This window comes from Austrofundulus limnaeus, unplaced genomic scaffold, assembly GCF_001266775.1.
Source record: "Austrofundulus limnaeus strain Quisiro unplaced genomic scaffold, Austrofundulus_limnaeus-1.0 Scaffold159, whole genome shotgun sequence".
In the NCBI taxonomy this organism is placed as follows: domain Eukaryota; kingdom Metazoa; phylum Chordata; class Actinopteri; order Cyprinodontiformes; family Rivulidae; genus Austrofundulus; species Austrofundulus limnaeus.
In genome coordinates, this window is record NW_013952561.1 from 892,804 (window position 1) to 915,325 (window position 22,522).

General features: G+C 38.3%; 1 protein-coding gene across 19 annotated transcripts in view; it reads right to left on the minus strand.

Annotated features, from left to right (window-relative positions):
- Window positions 1–22,522, minus strand: part of madd (MAP-kinase activating death domain) — a gene marked incomplete at its 5' end in the record, with an annotated part of 67,088 nt that overhangs the window by 16,475 nt on the left and 28,091 nt on the right. For 6 of the 19 annotated variants that reach the window (XM_014017005.1, XM_014017004.1, XM_014017000.1 and 3 more), the window contains 20 exon segments: window positions 1,231–1,389; window positions 1,712–1,795; window positions 1,946–2,049; window positions 6,391–6,441; window positions 7,727–7,930; window positions 8,253–8,403; window positions 8,786–8,972; window positions 9,172–9,280; window positions 12,126–12,227; window positions 12,755–12,894; window positions 13,066–13,325; window positions 13,477–13,682; window positions 13,770–13,873; window positions 15,066–15,222; window positions 15,321–15,556; window positions 15,686–15,858; window positions 16,612–16,668; window positions 20,875–20,955; window positions 21,130–21,243; window positions 21,387–21,518. In XM_014017005.1, coding sequence (XP_013872459.1) covers window positions 1,231–1,389; window positions 1,712–1,795; window positions 1,946–2,049; window positions 6,391–6,441; window positions 7,727–7,930; window positions 8,253–8,403; window positions 8,786–8,972; window positions 9,172–9,280; window positions 12,126–12,227; window positions 12,755–12,894; window positions 13,066–13,325; window positions 13,477–13,682; window positions 13,770–13,873; window positions 15,066–15,222; window positions 15,321–15,556; window positions 15,686–15,858; window positions 16,612–16,668; window positions 20,875–20,955; window positions 21,130–21,243; window positions 21,387–21,518 — 2,811 coding nt within the window. 19 annotated transcript variants of the gene reach the window in all.

A 22,522-nucleotide genomic window follows, 5' to 3' on the forward strand; every position in this document is an offset into this window, starting at 1 on the left:
GACTGAGAGTCCACTTGGTTAAACATTCTTTAAAAATTAAAGTTTATTGATTTATTACACTTACACATTACGCTTTTATAATTATTAGTTGTAAAATGGTCACCAGGCAATATTATCGCTTATCGCAATAATTTGTGAGACAATTAATCACCCAGCAAAATTTGTTATCGTGACAGGCCTAAATACGATCAGAGAAAATGACAGTACATCAGATCAACTCAGAGGTAAATGTCTAAGAAAAAATGTGGGTTTACAAAGAGATTTAAAAGACAGACAGTGAAGAGACAGCTAGTTCAACATTTTAGGAGCTGCTATGAGAAAAGCGCAATCCCTGAGTTTGTGCTTCATTTTGGGAACCATCGAGAGCAGCTGCTCAGCTGATCTGAGAGAGCGAGTGGGGGTGTAAGAGTGTAGCAGCTTGTAAAGGTAGGGTGGGGCAGGGCCATTTAGTTTTTAAAAGCAATTTTTAAAATGGACCCTAAAATGTACAGGCAGCGTAATGTTTTTTGTGTGTGCTAGCTATAAGACCCACAGCAGTGTTTTGTACCCTCTGCAGTCAGTCAGTGGAGGACCCACTAACCTCCAGGTAAAGTGTGTTACAGTAATCCAGCCGGATGGTGAGATAGGAATAGATTACCGCCTGAAAGTGTCTTCCTGGAATGATGGATTATAGTTTGGCCAGCTGCTTCAAATGATCCATAGTTAAAAACTCATATGAATAATATAGGCAAACTGAATAAGTTAAGCTTTACCCAATATAATTTACTGCTGACTTCAGCATTATTTACTACTGAAAAACCATGTTAAGACTTCACTATACTTTTAGATGTGAGATGTTGGAGCTTGCTCTCAGAAATTAAGAGAGTATTTTTCTCATGGACAATTCATACTCAAAACAGAATCAATCAGTGTAGTTGTCAGAGAGACCTCGTGTTTCCGTTGTTTGAGAAGCCCTATTTTATCAATTTGTTTCCAAGAGCTACTGTGAAGATGAGGAACAAGATGCTTAGTGCCCACTGAGCTTTTTCTCAGCAAAAGAAAGCACGAATTATTTTCTTGAACAATAAACTTGTTCTGCAACAGGAGAGTTCAAAGTAACTCCACAGACTTCCACTGTACGTGTTTAACAGACTACCAAGTTTAAAGTTATAAAGAGGCTGTTTTATGATCAGTATTTTCAGCTCAAACTAGATATTGTTTAAAGGAGAGGATTTGCTTGTTTTGACTTACAAACACTGCGCTGGTGGCTGGATTGGTTTCAATCTCACTGTCGGACAGAGTTCCTCTGGACTGAGTCAAATGAGGAGCAATTCTCCCTCCGAGACCATCTCCTGCTGTGCTGCTCAGATCGCTGTCAGCTCCAAGAGTCTCTCCAGAACTGTTACTTATCTACAAGTTTAAACATCGAAGTAAGGAAAACACATTGGGAAATTTGAGGCTAAAAATCATTACAAACTGAAAACATAAATCATACAAAGTAACTGATAACTTGGGTTAAACTGAAGATATTTTTAATCATCTAAATTCATTTCCTTATGTGACTCTGTTTCCTCACATCTAGTGCACATATTTTATTTAAACATTTATTTACAAATTTAATCCAACATGCGATGACAGGAAGAAAATAGATAAATTATAACTTCACATACGATGCATTAAACAGACAAGAACGGATATGAAGTGTGTGATGTCTGAGTTGGCCGTGCCCTACCACTGTGCTGGCCTCGGAGTCCTGGCTGGTGCTTCTCGTCAGGACCAGTGGCTCTGAGCTGGTCGCAGACTCCGTGTCACTCTTCTGTCAACCAGGGATGAAGAGGTAAACATGAACCTTTGCATCTAATTTCTAACATTCCAACAGCGAAATCAGACAAGTACTCCCATTTATTAAATGAGCAACGTGACAACAGCAACAGGTTTTCCCACACCACCACCTAATTGTACAAACCTGGGACCCTGATGCAACGCTGAGGCCACTATCAGCACTGATCTGTGACTTTTTCTCCTCTGCGTCAGCCGCCTGCGGGCGCTGCTGCTTTCCTCCTTCAGACCCTGCAAAACACGCATTACTCAGCAAGTGTTCATCGACACATCTACATTATCTCCTTACCTTACTGAGAGCCGCCTCGCTCAAAGCCAGCACAGCACAGAAACTCCCACATTATATCATCTGAAGTGCCAAAGCCTCTTAAACCCTGTCTATACTGTACGGGTGCATGGTGAAGCACACTACCACTAGCTTTACTGGAGCTCAGAGACGATTCTGACATTTAAGATTCTAAGCTGATAATATCTCAAAATGCAGGAAAAATAATATAAAGTTCAAGAAAAGTAAGGCACTTAATTTAGGATTTTTTCCACCTTTAAGATTTATATGCATTACTGAGGTTCTTAGCAAGTTCAGTTTTTTTAAAGATCAGACAGAAGAGACAAAGAGGCAAGCATAGAGTGGTAAACACTGCAATTGGGAAAACATTACAGACAAAAAAAAAGCAAGAGCATGACATTAATAACCAGTCAATGTTGCAAATGTGGTCCAATTTACACCAAGAACAGCAAACAGACACAGGCAGTTAGGCATGCAGACAAACTCATGGCTGGTAAAGGAGACATTTTCTGTTTCAAGTGTGACATTTTCTCATCTCCGTGGGTGGACATTTGGTGACGCGTACTTTTCTTACAACGTCCATCTGGTTTTCACTTTCCGTGACATTTAACTGAACCACTTCATGAAGCCTTTAGTGCATCAGCAACTATGAACAAAATTTACTCCAAGCCACTTGAAACTGGAAAAAAGTACAGTTAAAAAAAGCGCAGGACAGTGCAATCAGTGTGTATTCAGGTTTGTTTGTTTTTTGATGCATGGTTGCAGGAAAAACGAAGAAAAAAATTAGAACACTATTATACAAAATTACATTTTGCTTAAGCTTAAGCCATAAACTATAAGAGAAAACGGATATACAGTGGTTTGCAAAAGTATTCATACCCCTTGAACTTTTCCATATTTTGTCACATTACAACCACAAACATAAATATATTTCACTGGAATTTAATGTGAAAGACCAACACAAAGTGGTATACAATTGTGAAGTGGAATCAAAATTTTACATGAATCAAAACATTTTTTACAAATAAAAAACTGAAAAGTGCGATGTGCAAAATTATTCAGCCCCCCTGAGTCAATACTTTGTGGAGCCACCTTTTGCTGCAATTACAGCTGCAAGTCTTTTAGGGTATGTCTCCACCAGCTTTGCACATCTAGTGACTGCAATTCTTGCCCATTCCTCCTTGCAAAACAGCTCAAGCTCAGTCAGATTGGATGGAGAGCGTTTGTGAACAGCAGTTTTGAGATCTTGCCACAAATTCTCAATTGGGTTTAGGTCTGGACTTTGACTGGGCCATTCTAACACATGAATATTCTTTTTTTTAAACCACTCCATTGTAGCTTTGGCTTTATGTTTAGGGTCGTTGTCCTGCTGGAAGGTGAACCTCCGCCCCAGTCTCAAATCTTTTGCTGACTCCAACAGGTTTTCTTCCAAGATTGCCCTGTATTTGGCTCCATCCATCTTCCCATCAACTTTGACCAACTTCCCGGTCCCTGCTGAAGAGAAGCACCCCCAGAGCATGATGCTGCCACCACCATATTTGACAGTGGGGATGGTGTTTTCAGAGTGATGTGCAGTGTTCTTTCTCCGCCACACATAGCGTTTTGCATTGTGGCCAAAAAGTTCAATTTTGGTCTCGTCTGACCAAAGCACCTTCTTCCACATTTGCTGTGTCCTCAACATGGCTTCTGGCAAACTGCAAACGGGACTTCTTATGGTTTTCTTTTAACAATGGCTTTCTCCTTGCCACTCTTCCATAAAGACCACATTTGTGTAGTGCACGACTAATTGTTGTCCTGTGGACAGTTTCCCCCACCTGAGCTGTGGCTCTCTGCATTTCATCCAGAGTCACCATGGGCCTCTTGGCTGCCTCTCTGATCAGTGATCTCCTTGTTCGGCCTGTAAGTTTAGGTGGACGGCCTTGTCTTGGCAGGTTTACTGTGGTGCCATACTCTTTCCATTTCTGGATGATGGATTGAACAGTGCTCCGTGAGATGTTCAAAGCTTGGGAAATCTTTTTATAACCTAAGCCTGCTTTAAACTTCTCCAAAACCATATTCCTAACCTGTCTGGTGTGTTCTTTGGACTTCATGATGCTGTTTGCTCCCCAATATTCTCTTAACCAACATCTGAGGCCGTCACGGAGCAGCTGTATTTGTACTGAGATTAGATTACACACAGGTGGACCCTTTTGAGTCATTAGCAGTCATCAGGCAACTTCTGAATGCAATTGGTTGCACTCAGGGAAAAGGGGGCTGAATACTTTTGCACGTCGCACTTTTCAGTTTTTTATTTGTAAAAAATGTTTTGATTCATGTAAAATTTTGCTTCCACTTCACAATTGTATACCACTTTGTGTTGGTCTTTCACATTAAATTCCAGTGAAATATATTTATGTTTGTGGTTGTAATGTGACAAAATATGGAAAAGTTCAAGGGGTATGAATACTTTTGCAAACCACTGTATACAGTGGCTATAAAATGTATTCACGTCCTTGGATGTTTTATGCTTTTGTTACGGTCATAAATCAATCATGGTTAATTTAGAATGACCTTTTTAACAAATATTTTCTAAAATACCGCTTCAATGAGAAAGAGAAAACTAATTTCTACAAAACAATGCCAAATACATACAACTGTATAATTTAAATAAGTGACTGCATTGATATTCACTTCCTTTTAGTTACTGTCCTAATTCAACCCAGAGAAATGTTGAAAAGTAAAAGTCAGGGGATGCAGAGGGATTTCCAAGGCTCTGAAACATCCCCATGACTTCTGTTAAATCCACCATTAAAAATGGAAGGAATATTTGATGTGTAAATCTAAGAGCAGGCTGTTCTCACAAACAGTCCTTCCATTCAGGAAGGAGAATAATGAGAGAGAGACCACCAAAACACCTGTGACCACTCTGAAGGAGTTACAAGCTTCAGCAAGTGAGATAAGAGAGTTCATTCAACAACTGTTACCAGGGTTCCTCCCCATCTAAGCTTTATGGGAGAGAAATCCACAGCTGAAGAAAACCCATTAAATCTCAACTAGAGTTTACCAAACGCCATGTGAAAGACTACRATCAAGTGCTTTTCAGCAGCCAACGCTGGAAGTTTTGTAAAGGTTGAGGGTAAAATAAATGTAGCAAAATATACGACTTGTCCTGCAGGACAACCTGAAGCTGTCTGGAAAGGATCAGTTTTACCTGCTGAAGCTTGTAACTTCTTCAAAGTGGTCACAGGTGTCTTGCTGGTCTCCATTACTAAACTAGTCTCCTTGAACAGTCACTCAGTTTTTGAGTATGGTCTCCTCTTGGTAGATTTGCCCTATATTCCTTCCATTTCTTAATGATGGGTTAAACAGAACGCCTAAGGATGTTTAAGGCCCTGGAAATCCTTCTGTATCAACCCCTGACTTGGACACTGAAGATGGTTTTGTTAAAAAGGCCAGTTCATGTTGACCATGGCTRAGTTATAGAAAATCATTCAAGAGGGTGAATACTTCTTGTAGGCACAGTATTTTTTTGTCAAGGATCCCCAACACATGTAAACCATTCATTCTATAATTTTGTTTAAATAAAGTTAAATAAAGAGTGGCTGACATCTCAAATCTTGATCATGAAGTAAGCTTTAAAACAAGATAGTAATTTATCACAGCATTGTATCTGTAACATTAGGAAACTCAAGTTATCAGATTGCCTAATTGAAACAAAACTTTATGTAGAGGATCCAGAAACTCAATTCACTTTGTTTAAAAAGTACAATAATGTACAAAAATTCTAAACCACAACTATCTTTGTACTTTGAGTCCACAGAGTCAGATATTCTAATAATCTTTTATCACAGTTTGATGAATTGTTTTTAATTCTCTCTGAAGGTCTTTTAAAGTTTTTCTTTAGAATTTCGAGAGTGAAAAAAGTGGTCAATGTCCAAAGAAAAACTTTCAAATATTTTAAGAAAGCGTAAAGATATACAGAACAAAACCCCTTTAATAGATGACAAAGTCTGGATGATTTGAAGCAAAATATAAAGAAATAAGGGATCAATACTTACAATGTACTTTGTAGTACTGTATAAAATGAACCAAGAGTAAAGCACGATCTTTTAACTCAAAACCATGTCTCTACTCTGTTTTGAAAGGTTTTCACTCTAATCACTTTCAATATACAGTATTTTTTTTACCACATGTGACGACATTAGTGAGTTTGTAAAGGTAGAGATGAGGAGGGGTGGAAAAAGCTCAGCGGCTACACACCCCAGTCTTTTTATTTTTATTTTTTTGGTGTGTGAAAAGTGTCTTACTCTGTTGTTTTTCCATAGCTTTTTGCTTATCCTGGTGCTTGCTCCACAATTCTACCCAAGATGCATTGCAAGCAAGGAGAGAAAGACAGAGAGAGAGTCAAAGAGCTGGTTGAAAAGGCATGTATGGTGGGTGAGCACTAAAAACCAAACTCAAAACAAATTAAGCAAGAAAATGTGGTCATTACTGAAGGAAGGTGTTTTGTAATGTTTGCATGTAGCTGTGATTTGTTCTAAACTAAAGAAAAAAATAGGAACATATTTGGCTGCATTACATCCACATGGTGTGTAACAGCTACTCGGGTAACATTACAACACACACACAGCTCCCAGCGCAGAGTCTCGGAGAGCCATACAGTGACATCAGAAAGACCACGGGCCACCTGATTCCATCTATCACATTTGTCTGGCTCTCCAGAGCAAAAGCTGGGAATGAGATCTAGCTGATTCAGAAAAGGGAGCGTGGGATGGGGTTGGGAGGCCAGTATGGCAGCGAGTGAAATGGAGCGGTTGCAGAAGCTGGGATGCAAGTCTCACAGCATTCTGTAGAATTGAAGGTGCAACTTCTAATGGGTAGATAAAGGGTTGGGGGGGGGGGGGTGCAGGTGGTTAGACTAAGAACAGTCCCCTGTAAACAGACCCAGAATGTTAGAAAATCAAGATGTAAAGACAAATGTTTCTTAATCCAGTCATTCCTTTAGTGACCAATAGAAAACTTCTGCTGGGACTGTTTACTGGGGAGGGCTGCTTCCACCCTCCATGCCAGCAGCAAAGGGAGCAGTTCATTTTTTTTTCTMAGCACGCCTTGAAGAAACCTGCAGTAAAGGCACAGACGAACACCGATTTGACTATCGATGCGCATAACTCTGGTTTCCCTCGTCCGCTACTGCAGATTTACACACTGAAGGAACAAAACAGAAACATGCATTCAAGGTGCTAAGAGGCCAACAACAAATCCTCAGGGAAGGAGGAACAAAACAGCTGCACAGATGTTTAAGGAAAAGGGACACAAACACACACACAATCCAGGTTCAGGGACATATTCCAGACACTCTTCCAAACCTTGTATTTGTTAATGAGGCCCAATTATACATTTGATTTATTCTGAATCATTCGTTTCTTTTTAAATAATTTCCAAACTCGAAGCCATCCTAAATGATTTGTTTTAGTTAAAAGTGTGTGGAATAATTGCACCTGTCAACATCTGTCTGGGACAGTGAAGGGTTCTTTTCTTGAGGTGGCTGATAAGGGGTGGGGGGTATAAGGTTTATGAGCTCGTACAGGGGCAGAGAGGGAGGTTTACAATGCGCATGCAACCGGGCTTGAGTGGTGTACACACCAATCGAAGCAATAAAGTTCTCCTCGTTCAGACTCCGGGTATCAAAATGGCGGGCTCCTTTGCCCGTTGCGTGGTGAGGCAGCTGCAGCTGGGGAATATTCAGGAGGACCTGGGGTCTGGCGGTCTCCATACGACCAGAAGGACTCTCTTTACTCCCCGGGCTGCCAGCACTGTCTGTGGGGCTTCGCTTGCGTTTTTCTGGGTCTACCAAGTTACCAAAATGCAGGGGCCAAAAAAAACAAGAGTTCATCAAAACAAGAGGAATCAAGTATGTAGAGATTCAAACTGGAAGAGGACGGAAATTATTTGACAAATAGCAGTCTCAGTTAATTTTTTAGTGAGTTAAGGTCTTCCATGCAGCATAAAGCTTAATATAAATGAAATGCAAAGACAGACAAGTGTTAGCAGCATAAGCACCCATCAGTGAGCTCTGAAAATGTTGAATAATGCTTTTTTTTTAAAATAAATGCCACAATTTAAAAATCCCCTTTATATCCATAACGTGTGCTGAACTCTTGGGACATACCTTTGGTTTGATAATGAGTGCGTGCTATTTCCAGTAAGCTGAAGACACTGGCCATGCCSCCAAGACCTGCATTAGTGTAAGAGTGCTCCAGACTGGAAACCGTACACTTCAGGATGTCCAGCATGCCTTTGTAAACCTTTCTGTTTATCTCCTGCAAACAAACAAACAACAAAAAATTCTATTTTAATAATAGTTTTAAAAAGGACAGAAAATACACAAAAATACTACATTTTTTTACTGTGTAGTTAAAAAAGTTCTTGCCTGACAAATTTGACATGATGACAAGGAAAATAAAAATGCTCTGATGTAAACGACCAAAATACAAAACAAATGTGACCTGAACGAACTGCATTGTCTCATAAAAACATAGTTTTAGTCTTTTTGGCCAAACTTTAAAAAAAAATCAAATAAATAAGCATGCATGATTGCGATTTGTGCTGTAGCCATTTTTGTTTGCCAAGGAGGATTAGTGGTGTCTGGTGGTACAAACTTAGTATCTGAATGCTTAATCCCAAGAATTTTAAGTATCTTACCACATCACGTATGATCTCCTGTCTGGCATCTTCCTCGGACTGAACAGCTCTGTTCAGCTTGCTCAGAACGAAGACACGGAGCTGCTCATTCTCCAACAGGCGGCGCACTTTTTTCATGTTAAGCCAACCAACACCTTGTCCATCCAGAACACTCTGAACCACTTCTTTTAGGAACTGTTGATTCTCACTGGATCAAAATCACACAGTATTWGAAATAATGAACAGATTGAAGTGTTTACACAGCACTTTATGTGAACTGTACTTGTCCCACAGCACATACATTCCAACAAACAACATATAACAAAATTAAAAAAAAAATCACCACAGATTTTTATTTAATAATTAAAGATTAAAAAATGATTCAAGATGCTGTTAAAATGCTCTACCTTGTGTTGTTGACTCGTCCCTGAGGTGAGGGTGACTCTCTCTTCACTGTTGGGCTGTGTTTAATCACTGAAGACTTCTGGTCTACAAGTGCTCGAGGTGCCCGTGCTCCTGGAAGAACAACCAAATATTGATCTTTTATAACTTAAAGGAGCATTAAAACCTAAGTATTTAGGCAAAACCTTCATACTATAGGTTCACAAGTCTAAAAAGCACTCAGCAGAATAACWAAAAAAGAACCACCTGCTCACCAGGAACTGTAAGAGTAGAAAAATAYGCAAACACTTTATAAGTTGCAACATTATACATAAAGCTTCCTAGTCTCWGGAGGGCAAGTTTATACTTAAGGTCTAATGAAGGTTATCTACTACAGTTACAAACAAGAGACAAAGGACAAATCAAACAAGGACATGACACACACAGGAAGGAGATCAAATGATGCTCCTGGTGTTGGTATCACACAAAAGAGGCGCAGGAAGTTWACAATCAGAGGGAAGCTAATGCCTTTAGCTCAACACTAGGGACATCATGCATGACAGCAACAATGAGTAGGTTGGATGAATACTATTTATACTAAACACAATGTTATAATAAGCCGAGGCAGTTAAAATTTTTAATTCACGTGAAAGAAACAAAAAATGTTGAAAAGAAAACTGATTGCAGTTAAAAAGAAAGTACAACTTAGATTTTACTGCTGTCACTGCTTATTATTTTCTAAACAATTACTGCATGATTTAGACCAACCCCGTTTTGTATTCTGAGGACAGAAGCACAAGAAAACAACAATAGATGCTGGAAGACTAGTTTATAATTTTCTATTCTTGTTCCATCTTTCTTTGAGTCTCATTTAGTTTTTTGTGCTTTGTATTATGTTGCTCCACTTTGTCCTGGTATCTGCTGGCAGCTGTGGATCTACAGTACTGTTCAATAATTCCTCTGAACTTCAAATTTTGTAAAGACAGTTCAAGGAAGAAAGAAAAAATAAACTCAACACTGAGAAAAGAAACATTTGAGAACGGTGAAAAGATTTTATGAAAGACAACATGGTCAGACCAGTGTCTCACTGGATCTTTGACACACACGGTGACTGAAATAGGAGAAAGACATGGAGGAGATGCTGGGAGATGTAACTGACTGGCCTGGAAAAGCATGCAGCTCACTCGATAAAAAGGCCAGAACCCACCTTCTCCGCTCCCCGGGCCAGCCTCTGTTACTATCTCCATTAGAGAATTTAGCCCAAATACTGCACAAAAAACCCAGAATTAATGCAGCAAAAAGAAAAGTGGAAAAAGGTAGGGACCCGCGGCCCAGACACAACCAGTCTGAACATCAACCCATCACACAACAGCCATGCACACCTACAATGGTGCAGATACCAACCAAAAACAAATAAAAGTAAATGGTATGAAATACAGAAAAAGAATGTACTGATGATGGTACGAGCCTTGAGGTGTTTGATGAGGTGAATATTGGTCAGGTTCAACAAAGAACATGTATAAACTATAAGTACAAGCAGTACTTTAGTGTGTACACATCAGTAATGTGATTTTTGTGTAGATAATGGACATTTCAACAATGGCAATGAATAGTCTTTTCTTTTTTATAGTAAAAGATGACATTTTCTAGTCAGTTTATTTTGAGCACAAAGCACAAAAAAATACCTAAATTAATGATTTTTATAAAACAGTAATTGATTTTAAAAGCACATTCAGAAACAAGAATCACCAAAYGAGGAACGAGGTGAAACATGAGGCTCAAAAAACAGGAGGGAGATAAACTTCCAGTCACTAAAGACAGATTTTTCTGTGACCATCTCTTTAAAATGTTGCGTTAAAGTTTAAGTATTATGCAGAAATATAACTACTTCACTACCTTCTTGTGGTAAAAAGGATGAGTAGATACCACACCAATAACTTTAGTCACAGAAGAAATCTCAACTATAGCTCCAAAGATTTCACACAAATGTGGATGGTAGAGGAACAGGGAGAAAAACAAAGATACAAAAACGTACATAAAAGGTGTGCCTTCTATCTTAGGCTTAAACTGAGTAAGATAGGTGTATCACTTTCAAACATTAACTAAACTCCTAATCAGGGCTAAGCATCACACCAGACATGACATACCCGGGCTGTCGGGAACATCTGAACGACAAAAACAAAAACACACCACAATCAAAGGAACAGAACGTTTTTAATGGCAGCTATTCCACATGARGTAGAGCTATTGAGTTAGTTCATCATGCTCTCCATTTGTTACTTTTTTCTCTCAGTGGGAAAAAAAAATCCATCCAAAACCAAATCATCCTCTCATTTAAAACCTCTTAATATGAGCTGGTTAAGAAACAAATGCAACTGACTTGAGAGAAACAATGCAGAGGAACAACTTGTGCCTTAATAACAGCATGTAAGAAATGAGGGAAATAAAAGTAATATCTGATTTGGGGTGGATTTTCTTTTCACTTGAGGAAAAAAAAATCCTCAATATTCTCCTTTAAATAGTGCCATGTATGTTTGGTAATCCATTGAGTGGAAAGTCAACCTTTAAAAACAGTTTTACGAACCTGCGTGCTCCATTTCCTCCTCAACATCAAAATTAAAATATTCTTTTTACCAAGAAAATCATTGAAAAATAAAAAAGGCAAAAAAAGGACAAACAGCAAATTAATTAACCAAAGGACTAAAAATGTATTTTATTAGTCTACGTTAGCCTTTTTTTTGTTTGTTTAAAAATTAGAAATCATGCTCAATATTTAAATATCTACTGGAAAAACATAAAGCAGWGATACAAACAAATTAATTTAGCAAGCTGAACTTTTATATAGCTGCACAGAACTGTGTACTATCAAATGCTGTTAAGWCCCATTTAATGTTTATTTAAAAGCAAAAACAAAGGAACATAAAAAGACACACATTTTTTAAAGAACTTCTAAGATTTATTAAATTAGCTGCTCTCTTACCTTTCAAACTGGGGAACGGTGTTGATTTTTCCCTCGCTGCCTTGTTAGGAAGTGCAAGATTGGACAAACTAAAACTGGTGCCATGGTTCTTGTACAGATTGCCTGGAATGTGAGTAAAAATGYAATCACTGAACTTAGCTTCAACTGGGAGGCAAAGGCAAGAAATAATASGGTATTATGATTAGTATTTATTATTCACAACACATTTGGTAAAACTAAATTWTCCTGAACAATTTGCTGATGAAGCAACTGTAGTAACAAAAACAAAAATCTGAAAAAATACATTAAATATGTATAACATGCAAAACAAAATCTAACTAAATCTTCTCAAAACATACTTTTGTAATGTATTTATTCCCTAAATTGTATTTCTATGACAAGTAGTCATAGCAGTGGGAGTTTTTAAATAAATGGTTATTTTATAAAACATGATAGAAAAAAAAAACATGCTGTAAACAGTCTTGTCATAATTTAGAGCTACAGATTTGGTGTTATTACCTTTGGGCATTTATAGTAACTTATGCAAAGTATTTCTGTATAGGGTTTAGGTCAATTAAGAAATACTGGGATATGCGGGCCTTGGCAGATTACCATAAAATAATTCCATAAAGACATACAAATGTTCTTACTAGCAAAAGACATGAGTCCACCAAATCCATCATTGCTGCTGTTGGAAATGGTGGAATTTGGCGAGCTGTTGCGTGAGTCTCCCTCTCCATCAGACTCTCCTGGAAGCCTCAGGCTACTAGGACGTAAAAGTCGTGGCGCCCTAAAAGCAGGCAAAAGGTCAAAAGGCATTACTGAGCATCACAAACACAAAACTGAATTCAAGCATTCAAGCCGTATAACATCACCAAAGATTCAAAAACATGACAAAAACATTGCATGGCCAAGCAGAAATCTCATGTGTGATGATGATGATGCAATAAGTTTAACACACTTGTTGCCATTGAGGTTCTGGTTGAACCGAGGGGTGTACGTTTCCACTTGCTCTTCTGCATCTGGGTCATCCTCGGAAGGAAAGCCATACTGAGGCTCAAAGTACGGGTTGTCATACTCTTGCTTTTTGTTGGTGGACTCCACCAGATCTGTGTCTGCAGGTGGTCTGAGGAACGGCTGATTGTTGAGTCCGAGCCCAGGAACAGGGTTTTGAAAAGCAGCGCTTGCTGAGGCTTCAATCTCAAGCATGTCCCCTTGCTCCTAGAAACAATAATGCCCAGATAAATAGAAAATATGTGTATATGCAGATGTATTTATATAGTGTCATTTAACACACTTTATATTCAGTTAATTTTTTAAACTGTTTTGTAAAGTGCAGTAACATTTTACACTAAATGGGATAAGCACGTACATGGTTGACACCCTGGATGATTGTGCTAGGACTTGAGCTTGCAGTTGTGCTTGAACTTGAGCGAAGAGGTTGTCCATCAGAGGGTTCCGCAGGACCGTCCCCAATCGGTGGACATTCCACGTTTTGATCCTCCCTTAAATCCTGGAAGTCCTGGAACTCAACCTCACTGGCATCTCCCAATGCAGCATGGGTAGGAGGATCCAAACCTTAAGATTAAATAGTATAATTTTACATCAAATAAAAAAAGTTTTTGTCCATGATTTTGTCTTGTAATTACAACAAAAACAACTTACTCGGTGTGTCCCCCTGGATGTCGCCTTGAATCATTTCACTCACCAGGTCTCCGAGTGAGGAATAGGATGAGCTGGAGTCATCGTATCCTTCACTGTCACTACCGCTGCAGGAGAATTAAACTAATCAATGCAGTCCTGTGCAAAAGTCTATTAATAGTATATTTTGTTTCCAAGGAGTCAGACAATATGAAATGTATTAAATGGTTTTGAGGAAAATTGATTAAGTTAACCTGTTAGAAAAATGGTTCAAATTGTGATAAAAGCATCAAATTTGCTATGAGGATTTTCTTTGAGGTTTTTGTCAAATCTGCATGATTGACCATTGGAAAATCCAAGATGTCTGCCTTTTTTTCAAACTTATTTCCACACAGTAATCATATGTGTGTTTACTTGATCAATCTGAATGATCCTTGTGGCAATTTTTACATTTTTTCAGTCACTAGCCTTATTCTATGCAAGGAACACATATTAGTAAGAGTGAAGAAATTTATTGGGGTTTGTTTACTTACTGATTTTTAAAAGCACCACACATTCTGTAGTTTTTTCTTAGGTGAATAATGCTGTATTTTTATAAATTATTGTGTGACTATTTTTGTGATTAAAATGATGATTTTATGTACAGACTGGTCTGGGTGGCTTTAAATATGGCTACACATGGTAGGAGGTACATTTAGCAGATACTTAATCACAGAACAGATAGGGTGCCCCCAAGTGATGCAATGACTATAGGAGGGGTCAGGTCTTGAAGATGGTGTTAAATTGGCTAACATTTCCGGCATGATTTGCCGAATGCAGCTTGAGCATTAAACTCACATTCAGACCAGCGCTGTTGTGTGGTTGTATGATCTCTCTTCACATTCAAACATTCAAACATTGGTGTACTTTCTATCTGGTTATGAAAATGAAATGAAGTAAACAAACACATTTTAATACCTTTTCAAGAGCATAAAAAAGACCATTTAAGGCAGATGCTGAAAGAGTGGTCCAACAGACCTGCCATGTGTCTCCTTTCTGAGTCCAACTCAAATCACTAATAATAATAATAATAATAATAATAATAATAATAATAATAATAATAATAATAATAATAATAATAATAATAATTTTGCCAGCCATTTTGAAGACTGCCATCATCTTGGATTTTTTTTTTTTTTAGATAGCCAATCAGAACTGTTCAGAAGACTCTTGGGAACAACCATGTCAAATCTGGTTACTTGTTGCATGATTCTTGTACAAAACTAGCTTTGGTAGCTTCACTATAAAAAAAATTTAAAAAGAGCTTTGATCTTTCCTGACCTGTCTGTGGGGTCAGACTCATTTCCTTCATCTTCCAATGGTCCAGCCATAGCTTCAACCAGMTGGGAGCTGCCATCATAGACTCTGTAGACCACTGGCTGTAGTTGGTGGGCATACCACTTGGGCTTGTCTCCAATTAAAGATGGATCATACACATCTGGAACAGATAAGTGCAAAGGACCAGCGATCTATTTAAGCAGACAAACTTCACATTCATATAAACACGAACCAATGTTACGGTAAAACAAGTCTTACTGTTGTGTATCCTCTGAAAGGCCAAGTTAGTGGGATTGAGAGCCCACTCTCCGAAAAATTCCACTGCCTGGGTGTGAGAAAGCTTATCTGCAAAGCCAGTGCGCCGTGGCCGAGAGGCAAGAAAAGATGTTGACTGAAAAGCAACCACTGGTCGGGGAAARAGACGCAACGTACGAGTGTGCATCTGGAAGCCCTGGAGGACATTTGGAGAGTTGAAGAATCTCACCATGGCAACCCTGAAAAACAAAAAAGGTTTTAGTTTTTACATTTCTATTGCAAAGTCCAAGAGAATGTGTGGGATTCTAAAGTTAAATAAATAGAGTAAAAATGTTACATTTAAGGGGAAAGAAATGCTAAATACTTGCCTGGTGGCGACATCTACAGAGTCCACATCATTGCCGTAAATAAGAGGGTTGAACTCTGTGGATGAAGGTGAAGCTTTGTCTCGTCCTGGTGGGAGCAGAGGCATCTCCTGACCTTCCTGAAACTTCTCCAGATTCAAAATGGGTTGTGTGTTCAAACTCATACTGGCCAAGGCCTAAAAAAGCAACAGTGGAACAAATAAAAACAAAATAGTGGATCTATAGATAAAAGAAAAAAAAAACAGTGCTGCAATGGACCACTCCCACAGCTGGCATCACCTTATGCAACTATGAATTACTGAATGGGAAATTATCTAAGAGTTTTCTCTTCAAAGAGGTAAACAATTTAAATAGTTTCAAAACTTTGGATTTGTTTTAAAAAACAATGTGAAAAGATTGTTTAATATACAGTRWAATAYATACCATAGTCTTGACCAAGTTTATTATTATTAATTTTTAGGTGTTTAGACAATTTTTGTTATTTTCTAAAACACATGAAAGATCAGTTTCACTGCATGTTGATGCGAGCTGTGCATGTGTCACTTTGAAAAGGAGGAATAAAAGGGAAGTAAGTCACAATGTATGCTGCAGTCTCAGGAGTTAATGTTTAGCTTAGCATAATGGAGTGCTTAGTTGCTGGATCTGGATGAATGTTAACTTTGTCAAATACATATAAGCTTCAATGTTCTAATATTTTGATTGAAAGAAACACGTAGTGATGTCAAAATAGATGCACGGACATTCAGCCATGCTCAAGCCAGAGCTAAGCAGTGTGTTAAGAACTGGTCGGCAACATTCTGTGACGTCTGTATGCGTTTTGCTCAAGTTTGGGGAAAAAGAGACAAGTAGTAACAACAGGCAAAAACATGTAAGTGAGAGGATATCCGTGCATGTTCATTACACATTCCACAGGAGGAGAAATGAGTAACCTTATTTTCAGAGGAGAAGATCTGCTTTTGGGTGATCACGGTCAATCTAACCAGACACTGGGAAGGGGATAAGAGAGATGCGAGGAGAATCACATGAAGGCCGGTGATGACAACTTTGTGACAGACACTGGAACATCACATGATGGAATGATCAGTCACTGCCCTTTTATTTTATTTTTCTTTGTCTCCTTTTAACAGCACTTCCCAATTTGTTTGTTTTGCTGACAGCAGATAAGTATGTTTAGTGCCATCCATTTGTGAGTCAATTAGATCAAAAGATCACAAAATAAAAAGGTATGTTGCTCTTTGTTAGTCTAATTTTAAAATTCTACATTAGAATAAAAAAGACAGGAGAAAAGAAAACAGTTTTTTTGTTTGTTTTCGAACAGTGACAAACACGAGGGAAAGAATTTGCCAGACTGAATGTAAGTTCTGAGAGACTTAGAGAAAGTGACACAGAAAGAGAGAAAAAGTTGACAGGAAATGTTTTATGATTACAATGATAAGACACTGACAAACAAGTGATAACTTAGTCAAAAAACAACCTTAAATCAACAGAGTTTAGACTTTGAAAGACACATGATGGCTATCCATGGTGACCAACTGGGAAAACCCAGTGGTTACAATGGAGTGATGAGGACAGACACAGTACAAAACAGCAGATCTTTTCAGAAACATAAATCAAAATGCTTGCACACTTGAGCATCTACAGCAAATTAAAAAGACAAAATTAATGTCTAATTCCTGAGAACAGCAATATAAATAATCCAAAACCTTGCAAGAGGAAATAAATCAGTCACCTGAAGAACTGATTTATTTAAATGGTGCAGTGTAACGTGCAAGTATTTTCAGACTCTCAGATTCCACAGCAGAATGCAGTGGAATCAGAACACAAAATATAAAAAATAAATAAATAAAAAAATCAGTAGACTATCCTCAGTGACATTTTCTACATTCACATATGAACATTGTGAGCTTGTTTCCAAATATACACCAGCAAAACCAAGGCTTTGCACACTCCTACAAACCAGCTTCTCACACACTCACACCAGGAAAGAGCTGCTAACCACACAAGGCTGACAAACTGGCTCTGATTCAAGGTGTATGTAACCAACTTATAACTACTGGAATTTGTTGCATGTGAATTTTAGAAGAAAACATCCACTTGCGTATTTATTTTATTAACTTAGATAAGTATTAGTTGCATGTGTTACATCAGGAACACTCTTGGTGTGACTTCATCAGAACTTCCTATTGCATTATGCCAGTCAGAAGTGGCTGAAAATAAACCTGTCCATGGCAGAGAACGTAGGGTCTGTCTCTATTTAACCTCTTCAGCCCCAAGGGCTTTTCTTCACGTTTTTTCTCAAAATCCCATGCCGAAATGTAACTGAGTATCTCAGCATTTACAAACTCTACTTAAATAATATTGGTAGTATCAAAATAAAGCTAAMACTTGGGAGATTTCATCAGAAGTGTAGGTATTAAAACAGCTGCTGTGGTTTTAGACATATTGGGGATGGAATATATATATATTTTTTCACTCTTGTCTGAATGATTTTTTCATTAGACGGTATACAGTATAACCCATTTAAAACAATAATGAAGAAAGCTAAAAACTCTTGGAAACCATAAATCCACTTGTGGACATTACCTGTGCAAAGATTCATGCTGCTAAAATGAAATGGAGCAAAGTTAGAGCTTTTAGTAAAAAAAATAATTTAGTGTTTTGTCTTTCTGCACAGGACAGACCATGATGGTTCCATTAATAAATGTTACGAAAACTTAAGTTTTTACATCTAAAAGTTATTTATTTTTCTTACATGCCTTAAAATACTTATTGAATGTTTGTTGATTTAAAAAAAATATCCAAACGTTTATTTGTCACCATATATATTATATAAAATAATGACAAATTATACTTGACTTCAGTTGGACCACATTCCCTCAAAATCAAGTAAAAAAACTATCAACACACTTTATTACATATTTAGGTATCTAATTTGACTTGCTTTAAAAAATAATGGCATTTTTTTTTCCTTTACAGATTTGCAATGAGGCCATTATGTACAGTTTGTTTACTTTCTGATTCAACTGTTTGACATTTGAAGTAGGTTTGGTGAATGTAAAAACAGTTTCCATGAGCTTTTAGCCAAGATTCTTAGTTTGTTTTGATACCAAACATGTCCAGGTTCAACTGAAGAACTTAAAAGAAATAAAAAACTGAAAAAAATGTTTTGCCCCCGGTACCAAGGGCATGGGGCTCAAGAGGTTAAAAAGGGTTGTCGCTGCTCTGACAGTTTATTCAAAAACCTCTTCTCACAATGAGCAGAAGTTCCAACCAGTTCCTGTGGCCTTGGCTGTCCTAGTTGCAATGCTCCCACTGCACAAGCTACCGAACAAGGAGCCRCAATACAACGTTTCAAAATCTTTGACACTGCTGACCCACTGTCACCCGGAATGATCAAGCAGRGTCTTACATCAAGCTCCCTTGACTTCACATTGACAGAAAACTGCAAACCATTGGTTGCAGAGTTGGAGCTGCCCTTCTCAGACAACGACAAGGATTATGACCCGTCTCCATAGCCCTTAGGTCCAGTTGCAAAACCTACTTTATCAGGCACAGGCAATCCGGTGCAGGGATGGAGGGCTGAGAGGCTCACAGAAAACTCCATGTCTCAAAACCTATGCCTCCTTTATAGGATCTACCCCTGGTGCTGATGCTCTCACTTTAAAGTCTCTGGATCAGGTGGAATTAAAGTTAGTAGCTCTACGAACAGCCCTTTTGCTGGCATTTGTCTCTGCCAAGCATATAGGTGAAAGTCATGCTTTATCAGTACACCCATCTTCCAWAAATTTATCTCTGGAAAATTCAGGAACTATGACTCAGTATATTTTTTGTCCCCAATGTGAGACGTAAAACGAATGCTATGAAAGAAAACTACAGGTTACTTGTGTAAACCGTAATTTGTGAGTAGTGTGAGTGTATGTCTCACCAAGTCACCCTGCTTGCTCTGAGATTGCAAGGAAAAGGAAAACATTTTGAATAAACTGTGCAGCTACAGTCCTATAAAAGGGGATAGACTCTGCCTTTCCTGATTAGAAATAACATGAGAGCTTCGGATGCGGTCAGTGCGAGCGCGTTCCTAATGTGAGGCATGAAACAAATGGCATGAAAGAGAACCTGAGCAACCAAAGTAACTCTTTCTTTAAAAAGGACACATGAGAGACTAAACATTCTTGCTTCTTGCTAACCCTCAAGGTCATTTAGCTGCTCCTCTTTAGAATGCTAACACACGAACCTGATTCGGACAGTCTGAGAGAGAGAAATAAGACGAGAAACAGCCATTTTTYGTCTCAGCTGATCTTCCTTCGGGAAGAGCAGCCCGACAAAGATTTTTATCTCAAGTACTAATGAGACAAAGTCTTTTGTCTTGAGCTAAGGTAACGCCAGCCTGAAGCTCCATTATGAACTTTTTACTTTGAAAGAAGAGAATCTTAGCAGCAAGCTGGGTTCTGGTCTCCTGACTAGACGCAGTATACAAAWACCTGAGGGAGTCGTACTGGTCGTAAGTCCTCTTGACCTGGCTGCCTAATGTACCGAGTCCTCCTGACCAGCTGAATTGAATTGTTTAGGTAACTAATGGCAAATACATTAATTTGCCAAAAAATACAGTTTAGAAAATTACTGAACTGTAGCATCTATTGTAGCTAATATCAGCATTCAATAGCAGCTAGTCATGTATTTTTAAAGCAATAATTAAATGGGGTAAAGGCCAAGTAATATAAATACTCATGACACTTATTCACTTGAGGAGTGGTTACAGTGTGCATAAGTACAAAACAGTGTAGTGTTTATTGAATCAGAACCAGATTTTGATATTATGCTACTTTACTGGGCTACAGGAAAAATGTTTGTCTTTTCTAACATTAAAGATCTTGCTTCAGATCTAACATGACATTACCTCCAAAAGCTAGAGCATGCAACAAAAAAGACAAAAAGAAATATAAAAACATGTTAGTGCACTACAAAACCAGTTTCCAATGCTCTCACGCTCATCTACAATACATACAACTCTGCTGATGAAGGAGGCACCTACTCTCCAAACTGCTGAAAGAGAATTTTAACATTTACACAAAAGTGTGGTGAACTCACAGTTCTCATCCATGCCAGTAGTCCTTGTGGTTTGGGCAACCACAATGCAGCAGAATCATTTAAACTTTACAACAAAAAGTAAGACTTATCACACAAACCCACATTACCTGCTTTAGATGTTTCTTGAGCTCGCCTGCTTCGGGCTCTGGAAGAGGTGGCAGAATCTCTGCATTGGTAGGTGCTATAACCTGCAGACCAAAATGGTTATTTACAGTTAATTAGAAACAAAAACAATACATTTTTTAAAAGGCCATATCTCCAGAATTACCATTCTAACATAGTAAAACAGTCTCTCAGGTCAACCTTTATTCTGGTCTAGGCAAAAACAAAAAAAGTGCAGGACTGTGTGATGATAAACACACCTTGCTACTGTCAAGGTCAACAAGCCAAACATCATCTGGCATTTTGAAATCCGATTTGTAGAGAAAGAAGCTGGCAGGCACTCCTATCATGTAGGGAGTGGGAGCAAGGAGAAGCTGTGATGAGAAGAAAACATATCAGTTAATCACAAATCTGATTTTAAAATAGCACATGATGTTTTCATGCTGGGAAGTATTGGAATTGGGTGAAGAAAGAACTTGCTGAATCAAAATATAATAAATGAAACTACAGAACTTACCTGTTCAGCAGAAGCCATACATGTTGGCAGTAAGGGGATAACAGGGAACATGTATTCTAGTGGGTAGATCATGGCCACAAAGGCCATCACACTCATTGACAAAGCATTGTAGTCTCGGGATTGAAGAATAACCTTTAGATGGAAAAAGAGATGGCAAAACAGTGTTGATTGATACTGATCAAATACTGCTAATTTTGATTTTTATTATGCAAGTTTACTGCCTTCTTTTATTCATGCTTTCTTAGAGAAAGATGATTATGCAAAAAGTTCTAGTGACTTATCTAACAATTTATTTGATTAATTAATTTGACCACTTATTTTGGCCAGGATCTGTAATATTTATATTAAAAGCTGAGCCTTCATGAAAATTTTAACCTAACCACAAAGTGCTTGAAACAAGTTACTTTAAAAGCTTTGAACTCCCATTGACTGCAACCTGAGTAAATTTAATATTTTTAACTTGTCTTCTTCAAAAAAGCAAATTATTAGATAAAATCATCTCATATCTTTGGCAAACATTATATACAGAGGTGCACATGCGCAGGTACGCATGCGCGGTCAAAAAAGGAAAAAGCGCACCAGATGTAACGTCATAAAGCTCTCTTGCGTACCTAAGATTGTACCTGGTTGGCTGGCAAAACAACAGTTAGCAGGGCTCTAGAGTGCAACCAGTTTGGTCACAAATGCGACCTGATTTCTTAAAAAAATAAAAATAAAAAAGAATCCAGCTGCACTGGTGTGAATGGATCGTTATTTGGTGCGCCACAGCGGGACCCTGATATAAGGATTAAATGGACACTGCCTTCAACAAATCAGATGAAGTCCAGAGCCGTTATGTCCAATCAGAGCAGAGCAGGGCGGGACTTTCATTGAGAGCAAGTTTGGTTGAAGCAGCGGGCCGGCTCGACTGGAGTTGCTGCAGCGATGYGATCAGTCCTGACTTCTCCTCTCCTCCTGCACTTTGCACCTGAACTACCATAGACTTTGGTCTGTAAAACCTAACTTTATGTTAAATATATGTTCAGAATGTTGTTATTGAACAGATCTGTCCAACTCTGTGTGAGTGACTAAACTCACCTCCTGAGAGACTGCTGTGACAGGAGCGTGTCGCTGCGTGCGCAGGCTGAGTCTTTCTG